We start from the raw sequence: 17,098 nt of genomic DNA, 5'->3' as shown, positions 1-17,098 counted from the left end.
AAGAAGACTAATGCAGTGTATAAATTGTTTAATTAGGAGGTGAAAGAGTGTCAAAGATTATTTGTTAGGAGCTGTATCAAGTATAAGAGCTTGACTGGCTTGTCAGAACTTTCAGGGGGTTTTTATGTAATCAAGGTTTTCTTCACGGTGAAGAACAGGGAAGTCTCTGAAATGAGGATGTCCGATGCAGTAGTCCAGAAGATGGTAAGACAGGAGCAGAGAGATATCAAAAGATTGGTCGAATAATACAGAAACAGATTAAAGTGAATGAATGATCAGTGTTAAAAGATACAGGCAAGACAACCTAAAAGTAAAGATTAAAATTCCAGTTTTGGAAAAACTGCAGTGTAAGTGATCCAGGCAAAAAGAAGAGAGGAAGACTGCATCTACCACGAACTTAAACATGAAAATATGATTCCATATGGCAGTGGTTGGCCAGCTTGGGCAAAGAGGTTAGTGTATGGTTGTGCATTGGTTTTGCTTTTGTTTTCTTTAAAGAGAAATCCTAGTATGATGGATTTATCAGGCCAAGTTGCTAAATGCTTAGAAAAAATTAGGAAAAGGGTAAGTTTTGAAGCAACACTAATACAAATACTGAATTACTGACAAATTTTGTCCAAGCTTGTGTTTTGGATGCCTGTATCTTTTGACACTGATCATTCATTCACTCATTAATCTGTTTCTATATTATTTGACCAAGCTTTTGACATCTCTCTGCTCCTATGTTACCATCTTCTGGTCTACTGGACTTCCTCATTTCTTCTTTTTCATTGTGAAAAAAGGCTTGATTAAATAAAAAATGTTGTGAAGAGCCTGTCAAGATGACTTGTGTTGCTGAAGTCAAGACTTCCCACTTATGGTCCTATTTTGAATAGCCGGATAATATTTTACAGCCATTGCCATTAGACTTCAGTTTGGTTTATTCCTATTAAAACATTTTACTAATGTAATCACATTTAACAGCTATTTCATCCCTAAAATCTGGAGGGAGAAGGCTTTAAAATCAAAAAGATGAACTTGTGTACCATATTGTAATGTTTAACAGTTTTATAAATGGTAGTACATACCAGTTATCAGTTGTCAATGCAGTCAAGGAACCGTGCTTATAAAAGTCCAGTGCATATGCATTGAGTGGCCTCCTCCTTCCCTGATTATCATACTTGTTCAAATAAAGCAGGGGGCAGTTTGTGACATTAACTCCAAGAGAACGTAAGACAGCCTAAAACCAAAAAATATTATTGAATAGATACTGTGGTTTTGTTTATATGCCTATTTTGTCAAACCTACACCTTTAGACCCACAGCTGAAAAGTTCCACACTTCTAATCCAGTCCAAAAATCTGCACAAGTACATCTAGACTACAGACACAGGAGAGAGTTTGTTAGTAATGCGATTTAAACTGCTAGTGCAGCTATGGAGTGTTCTGAGTAATGTAGAGTTTGACTAGGCAACTTTATTTCTCTTGAGTTTTAGATTAGGATTTTTCCATATGCATAGATCATCTATTAAGACTCATTCATGCTTTGAATTCATTAATTACACTTAAACATGGAACATTTTAAAGATGAAAGTGAATTTCAAATCCCCAGTTGTAGGAATTTAATTTTTTACTATTACAGAATTATGAGTTGTGTTAATTCCCTAATACTGCAGAGCCCATGTAGAATAACACAGGAAAATGCAAGTTGACAGTAAATATGTTGGTGTATATTAGAATTAAGCTAACTCATGTGCTATCTAACACAATTCTAGCTACAAAGCAATCAATGCCATATTGCATCCATTTGCTAGGATCCTTGAGCCTACTGTGTGGTTGATTTAAAAACAAAAATGAAAACTCCTGACATGGAGAAAACAAAATGGCGATATGGTTTGAAATTTTAGAGTATTTTACTTGTCTGAGAGTCAAAAGCAATGGAGACCTTGTAAGAAAGCAAAATATTTACAGATTTTTGCACTGTGACAATGTGGTGCTACTTTGTGCTGGATATTTATTTTTTGACACTTTCTGAATTATTTCTCCTAAAGAGTGACACTTGCAAACAGTGCCATCATATTAGACAGAGGGAAGAAGATTGTGATTAAACAAATACTTTATTGAACTCCAATAAAATTCTAGCCCCCATGAAAAAATAACTTACTTTATTAATGATGTTCCCATGAAATAGATCATTATCAACCACTCCAGATAAACATGCAAAAGGTGAGATGGCAGATATGCTTTTGGTGTTGTCCATCAAATAAGATGCTAGTTCAGAGCCATGCCAATTCTGAGATGTAAAGTCTAGACAAGAAGTTTCATATACAACATAAGCTATTGAGACACAAAGCCCTTTTCAGCAATCTAGTTTGAAAGTGGTAAGTTTTCAGTGCAGTAGATAGTGACAGGAAATAATGTTCCAAACTTAAATCCTTCTTGATATATCTTTGTTTATTTTGTTCATAAGAACTTCTGTGTAGCTGATTATAGTGTATAAGAAAGAGCTTTCTAATGGTAAGAATTACTATGTCTCAATCTCCCCCCTTGCAACTTAAACCTTTCTTCTTGACTCATCTGTAGCCAAAAGTTATGCCAAAAACAAAGGCAATGTTACCATTAGAAGACTTAGTTTACCATCATCTTTTATTCTGTCTTACATTGAAGGACAGAATAAAGGACGTCCTATATTTGAAGTGCTTTCTTATTGCAAAAATAGTATTTTTGAAGGCATGTTTTTTAGAGGAGCTAGGCAATGGGATAGTGGTATATTACATTGCTTTAATATCTGTCTTCCAGGAAATAACTTGAGATTATAGAGTAGTTAAATATTTTTCACCCAATGGCAATCTATATTTCTTGGTAATTTGCTTGCCTTTTCATACTGCTTTTCTTACTGAATATCACTTACTGGCATAAATAACTCAGTTGATTTAAAAAAAATTGTGATGTTCTTTAATTGATACTTAAATCTTAAGGCTGTTCAGATGTTGAAAATCTAATCTTTGGTAAGATTCTGAAAGCAATTCAAGTATTCTAGGTATTTGAGGATCTGCAAATGCACTGATGATCAGATAAAAAGACTTTTATTCAATAATTTTACTTAGGTTTTTTTTTTCTTTTATAGTCCCTTTGGTTTTTTCCCCTACAGAATAATGGAAGAATAGCAACTAAAATGATCCTTTCTCTGTACAAAACTTCTGCCACATACAAATTAATCAGTAATACTTGTAAAACAAAAGTGAAATAGAAATTGTAGCTCTTTATTACTGTATCTCAAGCCATAAGTTTTTTCTTTACAACATGAGAATTAACCTTCTCTTCCTAATACAATTTCACAAATTATAAACATGCATTAATTTTTCACTTCATACCTGTCTTTGACAGTGGAAGTTTGTATTCTTGTTCCATATCAGCCAGCTTGGCAGTTGTCAGAAGAAAATGAGCAAAATTTTCCTGTACTTTGGTGTTGTATTCATTTAAAGCATCTGCAAAGTCTTCTGGTAGATCTTCTAGGAAGACCTTAAATAACAAGCAGTTCATTGCTTAATGTAGGTGATTTGTCCAAAAGTGTCAGTTCTACATTGTTCCATACATAAAATATTAGTACACACAGAGCATATTGATAGAAAAAAAGAAAGTGTGCAATTTCAAACTTTACCCAGCTTGTCAGACTGCCTGGACATTTGGAATTAACGGACCTTAAAGATGAACATGAATTTCAAGCAGAAAAGGCATGGAAGATAAACAGTAAGTATAAAATTCCTTACAGGGTACTTGGCAAACAGCTTTACTAAAGATGTTTCTATCTAGCTCTAAGTGGCCTTTTGAAGGGCTGCCTTTCTCAGATCTTGTTTTGTCTATCTTGGTGTTCAACAGGTTTCCCTGCCAAAATGACAGACTGATGGCTGCCATTAGCCACAACAGTCCTGTAATCCCTCCTACATGACTAACCACTTCTCAGAAATAAATAACATTTTTTCTCTTGTAATGCTTGCTGGAAACTGGCCACATAAACAGTTTAATACAGAAGAAGTTTCCTCTGTTGTTCCAGCCATAGGTGTGTTCTCGAGCACGTTAAGGCCTTGGGTAGAAGAGCCAACAGGAGCACCTTATAAATGTTTCACTTCCCTGCTTGCACCCATGATGAGTTAACTTTGTGCAGAACTAATGGTAATGCTCACCCTACTAATACTGTCCCATTTTTTGAAAAAGCCTTAAGCCTACAGTGTCATATACCACAGAGCATGCTGGTGTCCTGGATCACTGGTATGTGTCACAAAAAGCTTCAGCTCCCTAGGTGGAGACAAAAGTCTAGCAGAGTGAGAAGGGGGAGAAGGTTCTCCAAGTAATGAAGCAGACTCCCTTGCAGCCTATAGAGGAGAGCACAGTGGAGCAGAGATTTCCTTGCGGCCATTTCTGTGGAGAGGACAATGCCAGAGCAGATACCCACACTGCAGCTTGTGAAGAACTCCACACCAGAGCCACTGAATGTTTTCTGAAAGAACTAGAGCCTGTGGAGAACCCACAATGGAGCAGGTTTATCCTGAAGGACTGCAGCCCACAAACAGGACTCACACTGGAGCAGGGATGACATGGATGAGGAAGGAGTGACAGACAGAGCTGTTAAAAATGGACCACAGCTCATTTCTCATTTCCTATCAGCCATGCACTACTTGGGGTGAGGGAGAGGTAAAGGAGACAGGAATGAAGGAGTAAAGTTGAGCCTGGGGATGGTAGAGGCAGGGGAAGGTGCTGCTGAAATTTTTTTGTTTCTCACTACCAAAATCCATTTTAATTGGCACCAAATTGATTTCATTTTCCACAAGTTAAGGCTGGTGTGCCCTTGATCATAACTGGTAAGCAATCTCCCTGTTTCTTTTCTCGACCCATGAGCTCGAGCTCTTCCGTACTATTTTCTCCCACAGCCTGCTGAGATGGAGGAGTAGGAGAGCGTCTGGGTGGGCAGCACCAGGCCGCTGTACATCCACAAGGACACCAGTCTAACTGAGAAAAGGAAACAAATTGTTTGAAGTGGTACACAACACAAGTTACGGTAAAGACAAATGCTTTCTCTACCTTTGACTGGGAAAATTGGCGTTTGTATTTCATCGAGCAGGCTGGAAGATACATTCTCCCAAATAAGTTTGCTAGAATGAGAACTAGCTTTTCCATGACATCTTCTGAGAAAACAGTTGAGTCTATGTCAAAACAGAAAGTGCTTGGGTTAAATATGAAAGTGTAAAAAAAAATTATGTGGTGGGCTTTTTTTGCTTACAATAAACAACCATTCAGGAGTTTCTTTGACCATAACAGCTGTCAGGACAGAGGTTTTGCAAAACTATGCTGGATAAAAATCAACTCATGAGATACAAAATAGATAGTAGTAGATCATCGTAGATAATTAAGCAACTAATAGTATGTACAAATCATTACTGTATTCCTATATGTTAACATATTGTACCATATCTCAGTGCACACAATAGATTTAACTCAGGTAATGAGACATTAGTAGTACGTACTTTTTTCATTTGTTGATATTCAGAGTAGTCACCCATTTTATTTGCTAGACAGAACTTAAATCTTACTCTGGAGTCAGAATTATTAATTTTTCTATGTATGGTATTACTTCTTACCTCACCAGAATGTTTCAGAAACAGCAAAGATACGTTCATGATACCAGCATTGCCAGATGTGTGCCTTGGCTTTCTCAGACAGAAATATAAGCATACGCAGAGTGTATAGAGGCAGAGGTCAAGGATCTGAAGATGAAGGTGAGGCAAGCAAAAGGTAGCAGCAGCAAGAAGGTACCCAGTATCATCAAGGTTACAGAGTCTGCCATAGATTGCAATTAACTTCAATGGAGTATTATTTACCTTTAATTGGTTGGCACAATTTGTGCAATAAACCTTTCACAAGAAAGCTCACTAGAACGAAATTTGAAGGTTCATGATAGTACAAGTGTGTCACAAGTCCAGCAAATCCTATGGGGTTACATTCTTGATCCAAGTAGCCCTATTTAATTTGAAAGCAAACAAAAATAGCTTAGTTGTAAAAGATGAAATTAGATACAACAAAAACATACAATTGTGATATTCAGAACAGTCTTTCAGCCTAATGTATAGGTACCTATTGAGACTACTGAATTTACAGTGAAAGGCAAAAATTTCTGCAAGTATAGATTTTGACCTTATAGATTTAGATCATGTTGCAAATGAAACGTGCACACAGTCATCAAAGTAAGGCCTGATGCTATGTGCGTTAAAGAGAAAACTATTAACCTAAATGTTTGACCAGATAAAAGCCCAGCAAGCAGTGTTTTGTCAAATGTTTTGCTGCAAGATGTTTGGATGCTAGAAGCTTATATAGTTTTAAAAAGCAACAGGACAAGCTCATGGAATAAAACTCCTTTAAAGGCTCTAAATTCCGGGACAGCTCTCCTATGAGAGATCACTCTGCATTATGCCTTGTAAGCAAGTACGGAGTATTCAGAGAATCATCATATGGTTGGGTTTTTTTTAATACACTAATTATTGGAGACAGGATACTAGGTGTGTGGGCCAGGCTTTGTCCAATTCTTATGCTAACTGTAACTTTTTGGAAACATTTCTGAACTCCTGCACATTGATCAGATTCTTCTCTTCAACAGAAGCATCATACCCCTCATCTCAAAAACAGCAGACACCCAGAAGAGGCAGAAATGTTGGTTAGGAATCATACTAGGAGCAGGACTTGGAAACCTGGGCACAGATGATTTGTTAATGTAATCACTTACTGCCTGTAGTCCTCAGCTGTTAAGCCAAAATGGAGTCATGCGTGAAAGTTTTCCAAAATGGTATCCACCAAACTTAAAACTATTACTATGGAGAGATGTACTACTGATTTTCAGTATTATCTAAGATCTACTTTCTAAACTTTTGCTTTGGAAATCATGTCATCCTTAGTATGTCTTAAACTCCTATCATTTCACATGCATGAATTTTCATACATAATATAAATGCACAACTCTAACTTTCCTAATCTATTTGTAATCTTATAGACCATATCATATTGAATTTATTCCATAACATAAGTAGCTCAGAATTAACCTCAAACTTAAGACGTTAGAATTTTATGTTTCCTTAAATTTGTAACAGAAAGAAATAGCCTATTGCTATGAAATAAAAAGTATATGGTTCTTTAAATTAAAGCATGCAAATATAAACAAATAAAAATCTGTAGATTTAAGAAAAACTATCCTTTATGGGAACAAGTCAAAACATACCTCTTTGATAAGAAATTGCAAGGAAAACACAAAATAAATTTTCAATATTTCAGCATATCTTTCTTTTCTGAATGACATCAGTGAATGCTTCAACACTGACAAAGCCTGGTCAAATAAAAAGGAAAAAGAAAGTAAAAAAAAACCCAGAAATCAGAAATCCAAAGGAATGTTGATATTGTAACAAGAAAAAAATGAATATCCAGCTTTTATGCTTTGTTTCATCAATTGGTTTTCAGGATAAAAATGCTATGTAGAGGTTATTTAAGTCTTATGTAAATTGAATGCCTAACTCTTGGAAATGCTCGTGAAAAAGTCTATCCTCTGTCAAATGTATGCTCATTTTCAAAATATATGCTGGAGTTTGTAAAGTTAATTACATTAAATTCATAAAGAGATCTAAAAGACAAGGATTTAAATATCATTAAACTAAACCCAGGAAGTTTTGAAATTACTCCTTTCACTATAATACCTTTTGAACACAATAAATATTTAACACAGAAGTTTACCAATCTCCACTGTTATCTTAAGAATTCTTGACTTATGTCTGAATTCATTCAGTGAGTTCTCGAAAATAAATGTCTATATGCTGAAGTGGATGTAAAAATCAGATCATCTGGAGGTAAGAGTTCCTTAACACTATAAGAGGAGATCTCTGACCAATTTGTAATCTTTATGTGTTGTTTACTTAAATCACTGCATTAAATGGCAAGAATAAGAATTCTTTGATTACAGATAGTTCGTATGTGTATTTAAACAAGTTAGCAATACATAGAATTTCCTCATTGTTTCAACTGAGGTAGCACTTCATAGCACCCATCTTCCCCATGGAAATATATGTTCTCATCTTTTCTTCAAATACAACTAAAATTTTAAATATTGGAAGACTTGCTGATTCTCCATTTTAATGCAAATACTGCACAGAACAAAAGCTGATAAAATTACTTTGCTGCTAGTGGCATTCTTTCTGATGATAAAATTTATTGCAAAGAATAAATGCATGACAATGGACAGCAGAATACTGCGGAGAAGATGGCACAGGTACTAGAAGCAGTTATAGCAGAGTATACCATTTCATTTGGGGCAGGCTGTTTACTTGTGAAGTGCGTAACTTTCTGCTCATGTTAAGGAAACAGTATTTGATTATATTGAAGTTAAGAAAAAAACATATTAAACCTTTGCTCTAGCATCTGCTTTGTCATCAGCCTTTGCAGCCAACAGCATGAGTCTCAATATTAAGGAAATAGTCAGAGGAAATTGGCCTTTCAACTGAGGTACATTGGATTTGATAAGTCTTTCAACTTTGGGCAGTGGGATGTCATAGAAGAACACATTTCCAATCATATCTTGTCCCCGTCTTCCAGCACGCCCTGACATCTGAGAATAAAATATTAATTAATCATATTATTAATACAATAGCATTATTAATTTTTAAATAAAAATACCTAACTTGTATATACTATCTATACAGTCTTAATAAAGCATTTATGCAGAATTATTAAAATAATGTGTGCAAAATATATACCTCAAATCTAGCTGGTTAACAAAAGTGGTGTGTTTCTTTACTTTTTTTAATGTGAATTTCCATATTTAATGGAAGACCTAAACACTGGCCAGGATACTTACATTCTCTCAAATGTCATTTTAACATTTATTTTTCTTCAAGGTAAATTTTAACTTTATTTATATCTATACACCAGCTTTGTTTTCAAGTTACATTTAGTTCCGAATAATTTCTGAGTAGATTTGGAGCAGAGGTAGTCTCAGAATGAATAAAGAGCAGAGAATATAAAAAAAAGAGCAGGGAAAACCTTCCTAAGGGTATATTCTCTTGCTTGGATCACGTATCCTTGGTCTGGTCCGTTGCAGGGACTTGCCCCTTGTACCAGATGATGTGATAAAGTTGGAGTCATATATATACATATATGTGCAGCAGAAGGGAGATGCACATAGGTCCAGATATAATACAGATCCACTCACACTGACACTGAGAGTTAGGTGATGCCATCAACTGTATGTGGCCTATATGGCCTCTTGATCCTGAGGCAAACTGGCAGTATTTCATGAATACTGGTTTGAAAAGTAGCACAGGAGCAGGAAACAGGTGCTGATGAAGAGGTTAGAGTCTCTCAACCCACCTAGTAAGTTGTGCCGTGAGTAGAGACATTCTGCTTTGTTGCATTTGCAATCTCACCTCCACACTGCTGTGTTGCATTGTGGAGTGCCACTTCCAAGACAGAAAGAACTCAAATGTCCCCATTAATCCAGTCAACAATCTTTCCTTTCATTGTTACAATCCCACTGTATGTTCTTACAGTGTATTTTTCATTTTGTAAAACCTTGGCCAGAACCAAACAGCTTTTGTTTTTCCAGCTTCCATAACTAAAAGCCAAATATATGCCTTCACTTCACTCAGCAATTGTAATCTTTGAATTGCTGAAATAGGTCTTTTGACTGCACACTGTAGTATACCTGTATGACTGTTCTTGTAATAAAAAGTGGATGTTTTATTTCCATACCTGTCTGTAATTTAAGGCATCTAAAAAGACAGAATCTTCAGCAAAGACAACAGATTTACATGGCATGTTGATTCCTAGAGCAAGAGATGAAGTAGCTGTGACTACCTATAAAATATCAAACACGAGAGTATCTATTAGAAATGGCAATATTCAGTTTAAGAAAAAAAAAACTTAAATCAACAAGAATTTTACTATAATTTCTCATATTTTGCTTTAATTTCTCATATAATGCTAAAACGTCTCATCTATCATGCTTTAATTTGGTGAATTTAACAGAGCCATAAATATAAAGGAATTTCACTCTTTAGTATAATTCATAGTTATTACATTTGCATATTAAACTTTTTATCCTGAAAGTTATACCATATCTATTATGAAAATTGAAATAACTAATAAATTGCAATAATATTGGAATTGAACACAAAGTGAAATATTTCATGAAGACAGTACAATATATAATAAACCTATAGACTTCATTTAACTAAAGCACATTTGGTTGGCTGCTGCAGTGAAAGACAAAAAATGTTTCTATAAATACATTAGCAACAAAAGGAGGACTAACAAGAATCTCTATCCTTTACTGAATTGGGGGGAAACAAAAAGGCAAAGGATGAGGAAAAGGCTGTGGCACTTAATGTGTAAATGCAACATATTTTACCACTAGTGAAAGGTACACTATATTTCAAAATTAAATACATGGAGAAACTAAGACTTTAAAAAAAAAAAATAAAATTGATCCCAATTCACCAACCTTCACGTATCCCAGCCTGAAAAGTATCTCCACTACTTGTCTTTGCTTAGCGGACATAGATGCATGATGATACCCAATTCCCCTCAGTGCCATCATTTGCTGCAGATAACCTCTTCTCTCAAACCTAAGACGATGAAAAATCTTCCTCAAAGTCTACAAATAAACAAATGTTAAGTATAAACCACAAAAGTATTAAGCATAACCAGGTGTTGTTAATTTTTCAGTATTTTCTGAACTTCACTCTACAGCTAAGTGTTATCTGTTCTGAAGTTTAAGCTACTTCTTCACTGCCTTAACCCATGTGCTACTGTGGGAAGCAGTGTTCCTTCCACATCAGCTGACAGCAGTCCAAAAATGCTATTAGACTTAAAAGTTCCCAAGATAAGGCATCACGAGTTTGGTCCCAATGCACACAATTTTCCCCTTTCAAGACAAATCACAATAAGCAGAAAGTATTATCAAGATACTTCATCAATTAAGAATTAAGAGCTATATATATCACAATTATATTTGCTCCATGAAGAGACAGCTATATGAACCACAGCCATGTTTTACAAAATTTAGACCAGAGGGAATCTCTTGGATCAAGGCCCAGGCACCCAGTACTGGTGAAAACAACCTCATATAAATATATTTCATTAATTATTCCTTAATTATTTCTATCCAAATATATACATTAATATTTCTGATGAACACCTGCAGATTTTCAATGGTTTTCTCATCTTTTCTTTCCTTGGGGGACATAAACACATTGAAAAGCAAAGAAAATTTTGCTTTGTGAGGACTAGAATTTTTGGAGTCTAAAAAAAATTATTATTTAGTATTTTTACAAGATATGAAGGTCTCAAAAATCTTTTTTTAAGTACACAAATGTGCCATATACACTATGCTGATGATTCAGAAAAACAGGAGTCAACAAGTAATAGAACTGCATTGCTGGAAGTTCATGGAAGTGAATTAACTGTATTTTACATCCCAGGATTCCTATCGCAAGAAGTCAACATCTTTTTATTTGGCAGAATGAAAGTTGTCCATACATCTTAAAAATAAAAGTTATCTAAGATTGGGATCACATTTAAATGGGAATATTCAGAATATTTCTTGAAGTCAATGAATGCTGTTATAAAGTACAACTGCATCATTTTATGCTTTTTATGCATTTATGCATGAATTCACACATTTTAGACATACAAAAATAAAACCAAGTTAGAATTATCAGTGAATTACTTACATCTTCATCCACTGCTTTATGGTCAGCATAAGTACACACAGAAGGGATAGCAGTTAGGGTTTTAAGCCTTATTTCTAGGTTGCTTTTTTTAGTTGAAAGAAGTTCCATGCTTTTCATTTTTTGAGGGCTCAACTTTTTGGTATCCCTATATAAAATAACAATTAAAAATACATTTTTTTTGTAATTAACATACATTTCTCAATTTTAAAATGTTCTTTGGATACTGAAAGATGCAGACTCATTCCCTTTTAAACTGTTAATGTAAATAGTGATAATGCTAGCAGCTTCATTTTATCATGGCTCATATGAAAAACTGCAAGTAGTTTGGGGTGAAGTAGAGAGGACAAAAATTAAGGAAGATAAAGACAGAGACTATAAGTACCTCAATTAGCAAATTTGTAAGCTAATTAGATTTCATAGGAGAAGGATTAAAAGAAAAACATGATGGATTTACTGCCAATAATGTCATGAACGGTAAGGATTTAGGACAGGATTTGAAGAAGAGAGGGGAGGGAAGAGTATTTAAGGGCAAATTTTTAAGGTACTTCAATGTCTAAATATGTGTCTAATAGTAGTAAGTGAGAACTTGAAAATCCAGTAGGAATTTAAAGTCAGCTAAGTTCATTCTTCCATGATATTATGTCCAAAGAATGCCCTGTAAATTGTCATTAGGAGGACAAAACGAAGATGTTTTACGTTCTTGACATTCCTGATAACTATAGCCATATTTCTCTCCCAAATGTCTTATAAAATCCATACTCTATGATCATAAAATTAATAAAATGAAAGGTTAAGGGGGGAAAAAATACAGTACAATCCAAACAAAAGGCTGACAAATATTAAAATAGGATCTCACCAGTCGGTGAACCTGTATTTCATAGATCCACTACCCTGGCAAGGCTAAACTATGACAATATTCTCCCACAGAGGCTGACCCAGAAGCAGGGTCAAATGCTACACTGTTTTTAGGACTTGCATGACTAAACTTACTGTTTGGAAAAAGAGATGTTCTGATATGTTGATATCTCAGTAGTTAATTACTCCAAATTGACCAATCTCATATACTCAGGTCTCTCTTTGATTCTTTTGTTGTAGTGGCAGCACCTTACCCAATGTCAGGAGTGCTGGCACCTTCCTGCTGCCTGACTATACAGTAGGTACTGCTGATTGATACCTGCCACTCAGCTGCTCCAGCGGTGTGGGGTACTAGAGCACAAAGAAGAACAGGACTACTATTCCTCAAGCTAGATGGATGTGCTGCTGAAAGGTGCAATCCCCAGAAAAAAGTTATCACAAAATTACACTCTGTCATAATACGTAAGCTTTTTAATAACATCTTGTTATAATACTTACTCAGGCAATTTTGCTAGCATTTTGTTCACTTTTCTTAGTTTTTCCCTTAAATGCTCTTTTTCCCTCTCAGGATCTGGACCTTGTATACTTTTTTGTTTTTCCAGCAATTTGGAGAATACAGTCATGGCTGCCCATTCGACTGAATGGATGTTAAATCTTGAAGCAAACAATATATAATATACATCAGATAGGTGAACTCTAATACAGTTTTATTACAATTTATATGTAATGCTGTTAAAATAGTATTCAATGAGCCCTATCATCTGATGATAGAATCTAAACATTAGAAGCTTATCCCTATTTCATGTCCAACATACTCTATGTTCACTTTCAAACAGCTATTATTACAAAACCAAGGGGTAAAATGGTTCTACCAATAAATTATCTACAGGTAGTATGCTCAACTCTATGTTTCCCTAAGATGGACACTTGGACATAAAGTAAACTGCAGCTTAAGTCACTTTAGTTCTTCTCAACTACCCAACTGAGAATCAGTGCCTGTCCTCATCTTCCACATGGCTGTTCCTCCTCATAGCTTTTTCACTATTGGACTGTGGAGTTTAACTGGGATGAAGACTTCTCCAGCTTCACTCTCAAAAAGAATTTTTTTCATTCCTCTTGCTTCAGGCGGATAATGTTAACTAAAACCATACAAGATGCTGGCAACACATACAGTGAGGCTGCATCCAAACCCATTAGAATATTCACATTCAAATCTGTCAGTCACCAAGATCAGGAGCAAAATTTTCACCTTTACATAAGCATGTGAGGACTGAAATTGCAGTGAGTATGCTAATCCTAGTGTCTAATGCAAGGACAGGCAAGGCTTTATACTGAGATGAGCAAACTTTCCATATTTACATGATTGTTCCAGTGCATTATTACAGCAAACGTATGCATTAGACAGCTGTTTACTGATAAGTAGCTTATTTTTATTAAGTCCAGCATTGAAGTACATGCCTAATTTACTAATATAAGCAATATCACTGACAATAATGGTATTATCAATATGATCAAAGTTGTGCATGTTTGATTTTACATAATTACACCTCATATATGCAAACCAGGTTGATTGATGCATTGTCACTGGATGTAAGATGTGATTTTTAGAGGTTATGCAGTGGGAGTATCACCATGTAACAAACGAATACATTAACTAAATCACATCTCACCCTTTTCCGTGGCAAATCTGCCTTTACATAAATCATTTCCACCTCTAAATAGACAGCATACACTTTCCACAAGTTTTACTGACTACACCAGAGCAAAGCAACGGAGAATCTGATTTTAATGTGATTAAGTTTCTTGTAATTTTCTCAGACATCATGCATGGATTCTACCCTTTCCACACAGTAATTAAATGCTCCCAGTTTTATTTCAGCTAAACTTCAGTGCCATAAAGACACATGAGTTGATAAACCTTCACTTTTAAGGCAAAGGTAATAAATACCATGTAAATGGCATTTGCTTATCAATGCTTATCTCCATACTCATTTTTCTGAATATAGGCAATACACATATAATACATGAAATGTACATACTTACATAAAAAATATGGCAGGCAACTTATCCATCTCATGTAATTTATCAACAAAGTTTGCAAAATGTTTCCACTTCTGCTGTTCTGAGCAATCCACAGATTTTGGCTTAAGGTGCTCCAGTAGTTCATTCACCTGAGCGAAGTAATAGTTTTATGGAGATTTTAATGGTAGATACTTCAGTCTGGAAGCTAGCAAATACAAAGACTCCATTTTCCTGTGTAAAATTCTATCAGTTCAAATTTTTCAAATCATTCAGAACCGGAAATAGTCACTTATAGTTTACAGACTAAAAGGTCTGCAAGTTATCAACTGACTTTGGCAAGAGCTCAAAATAGAATTTTCATGGCTACCATGGTTTTCAGCTCATTGCTTGAATTTCTGTCTTTTACATGGGAACATACATAATGTTACACAGAAGGTTTCATACAAGCAACAAAAAAGAAGTAGACTAAAAAAGCAGATCAAAGGTACAATATTCTCACCAACTGTAGGAGGTACCCAAAGGAATCATGAATTGATATCTCACAGCAGTATCAGAAATCTGATTCCAAGAGATGAGAAAACATCACCTTAAAAATGCTTATTAAAATGCTACAAATAGTGCTTATCTTTCAAGTAAAGCAACAGTTAAACATAAGAAATATGGACAAACTCCCATAATTATATTACTAGATATAATTACTATTATACTAAAGCTGGACAAATCTGAAGAAAATGCCCTCTAGCAACTGTTACCTTCTGCCTTTGGCCAAGCACAATCCATTCGCTTAGTTCTTTCTTCAGTTCCTGTTCATATTTCCTTGCATCTGCCTTTTTTATTACTACTTTATTCTTGAAAGAGACAAACTCCTCAGGATCTAGCTCCTGGAACAATATTAATATTTAATATTAATTTAAAGAGTTCTTAATCTATTACTTTGTTACTCTAGTACTTTGTCATCTATTTATTTTGATAAGTTTTGCTCACAGCTGTGTATGCTCACCTGTGCCCTTGGCCAGTCTTGCCAGACTTTTGCCATTGTGTCATAAAGCTGGATGCTCTCTCGTGGAGACAGAGAAAGATCTGAAGGAATACCATAGTTCTCAATCTGCAAGGAGTATAAACAAAAGAAAAATACAGAAATAATTTTGATGGAATCCATGTTGCCTAAATGTAATAGTTGCTAAACAATGTTGACACCAGTGTTATGCTTACATGATTGACTGTTAATGCAGCACATGGATGACAGTGTTCAATGGTAAAATCGCTACCGTTTAGAGAACACACATACTTTTCCAAATCATTGTATCTTTCTTCATACAAGACTGTGAAGAGACAAAAATGTTGTCATGTTGCACTTGGTTGTTTGAAAAAGCAAGTATTTAATCCTGTAAGGTTTGTTGTTATTCAAAAGAAAAAAAAAACCAAAAACAAACAAAAAACCAAACCAAAACACTTAAGTTTACACACCATGACTTAAGTTTTTGCAGAAATCATACTAAAGTGATTATTTCTTAGTTACAAAATATTGTGATACACACCTAGTCTAACACGATATGATTTCTTTTGTTCTCGTACTTTAGATTTCACTTTACATTGTCTTGTAAAGTTCTTTTCAGAGTTTGTAGAGCTTCCTTCTATTTTATTCTCAGCACATTGCCAATACCTTTTCACAGATTGTAACCACCTACAGTAGAAAAATCAAATGAAAATAAGATTTGTAAAATATATTTTAAGAAAATCAGTACAACTATAATATATTAGTTACTACAATCTGCTTAATATCTCCTATAGAATTTCCAGTCCCTTCTCACCAATGTCAGTGAGAATTTTCTCCAGCTTATCCAAGGGTGCAAATAAAAAAAATGTGAAATAGTACCTATACACACACACACACACACACACAGATATATATATATATATATATATATATATATAGTGCAGGAGTCTTCTCTGACTGATGATGGATAAGTGTATTTTGGCAATTCAAACAGATGTAAAAGCCCCCTGAATTCCTCCACACAGCTCAGAGTTACAGAGTCTGAAGGAATAAGTAGAGTGTGTTCTCATTACAAAGTTAAGAATTACAGTATTGTTTTGTGTCGACTGGGGAGTGAGGGTAGCATAATACGTATAACATTGTAATTCCAAATCAGTTGTCTTTCCAATACTAATTGACCTATCTATCTAAAACAGCTCATATCTAATGTAAATATGCTCCCATGGGCAATAAAATTCCACACGTACTCAGTTAGGTGTTCCGGGTTACTGACAGTAGCAGAGAGTGCCAAAAATGGACATCTAATTGTTATCAGAAGATGTTCCCAAATCTCTGCTCCAATTTCACCGCCAAGACAATGTACCTAGGTTTTTGGGAGAAAGGATTAAAAGAAAAGAAGAAGTGTTCCTTATCAACATGAATCCATAACAGGAGTTTTGTGTTTTGCAAAAATCAAAAGTTTGGCAAGATCAGAACTGAATAATC

At 34.9% G+C, this 17,098-nt stretch overlaps 1 protein-coding gene across 6 annotated transcripts in view; it reads right to left on the bottom strand.

Annotated features, from left to right (window-relative positions):
- The window catches only part of DDX60 (DExD/H-box helicase 60), a 44,125-nt gene that overhangs the window by 2,778 nt on the left and 24,249 nt on the right, over positions 1-17,098 (bottom strand). For all 6 annotated transcript variants that reach the window (XM_032685105.1, XM_032685104.1, XM_032685109.1 and 3 more), the window contains 17 exons: positions 16,861-16,976; positions 16,155-16,300; positions 15,829-15,938; positions 15,617-15,721; positions 15,369-15,497; positions 14,638-14,765; positions 13,093-13,248; positions 11,740-11,884; positions 10,509-10,661; positions 9,758-9,862; positions 8,415-8,615; positions 7,242-7,346; positions 5,854-5,992; positions 5,057-5,178; positions 3,352-3,499; positions 2,142-2,284; positions 1,068-1,219 (listed from right to left, as the gene is read on the bottom strand). In XM_032685105.1, coding sequence (XP_032540996.1) covers positions 1,068-1,219; positions 2,142-2,284; positions 3,352-3,499; positions 5,057-5,178; positions 5,854-5,992; positions 7,242-7,346; positions 8,415-8,615; positions 9,758-9,862; positions 10,509-10,661; positions 11,740-11,884; positions 13,093-13,248; positions 14,638-14,765; positions 15,369-15,497; positions 15,617-15,721; positions 15,829-15,938; positions 16,155-16,300; positions 16,861-16,976 — 2,303 coding nt within the window. The remainder of the gene's footprint in view (positions 1-1,067; positions 1,220-2,141; positions 2,285-3,351; positions 3,500-5,056; positions 5,179-5,853; positions 5,993-7,241; positions 7,347-8,414; positions 8,616-9,757; positions 9,863-10,508; positions 10,662-11,739; positions 11,885-13,092; positions 13,249-14,637; positions 14,766-15,368; positions 15,498-15,616; positions 15,722-15,828; positions 15,939-16,154; positions 16,301-16,860; positions 16,977-17,098) is intronic.

The sequence above is a fragment of the Chiroxiphia lanceolata genome, chromosome 4 (genome assembly GCF_009829145.1).
Source record: "Chiroxiphia lanceolata isolate bChiLan1 chromosome 4, bChiLan1.pri, whole genome shotgun sequence".
Classification (NCBI taxonomy): domain Eukaryota; kingdom Metazoa; phylum Chordata; class Aves; order Passeriformes; family Pipridae; genus Chiroxiphia; species Chiroxiphia lanceolata.
This window is presented reverse-complemented; position numbering and strand designations above follow the sequence as displayed.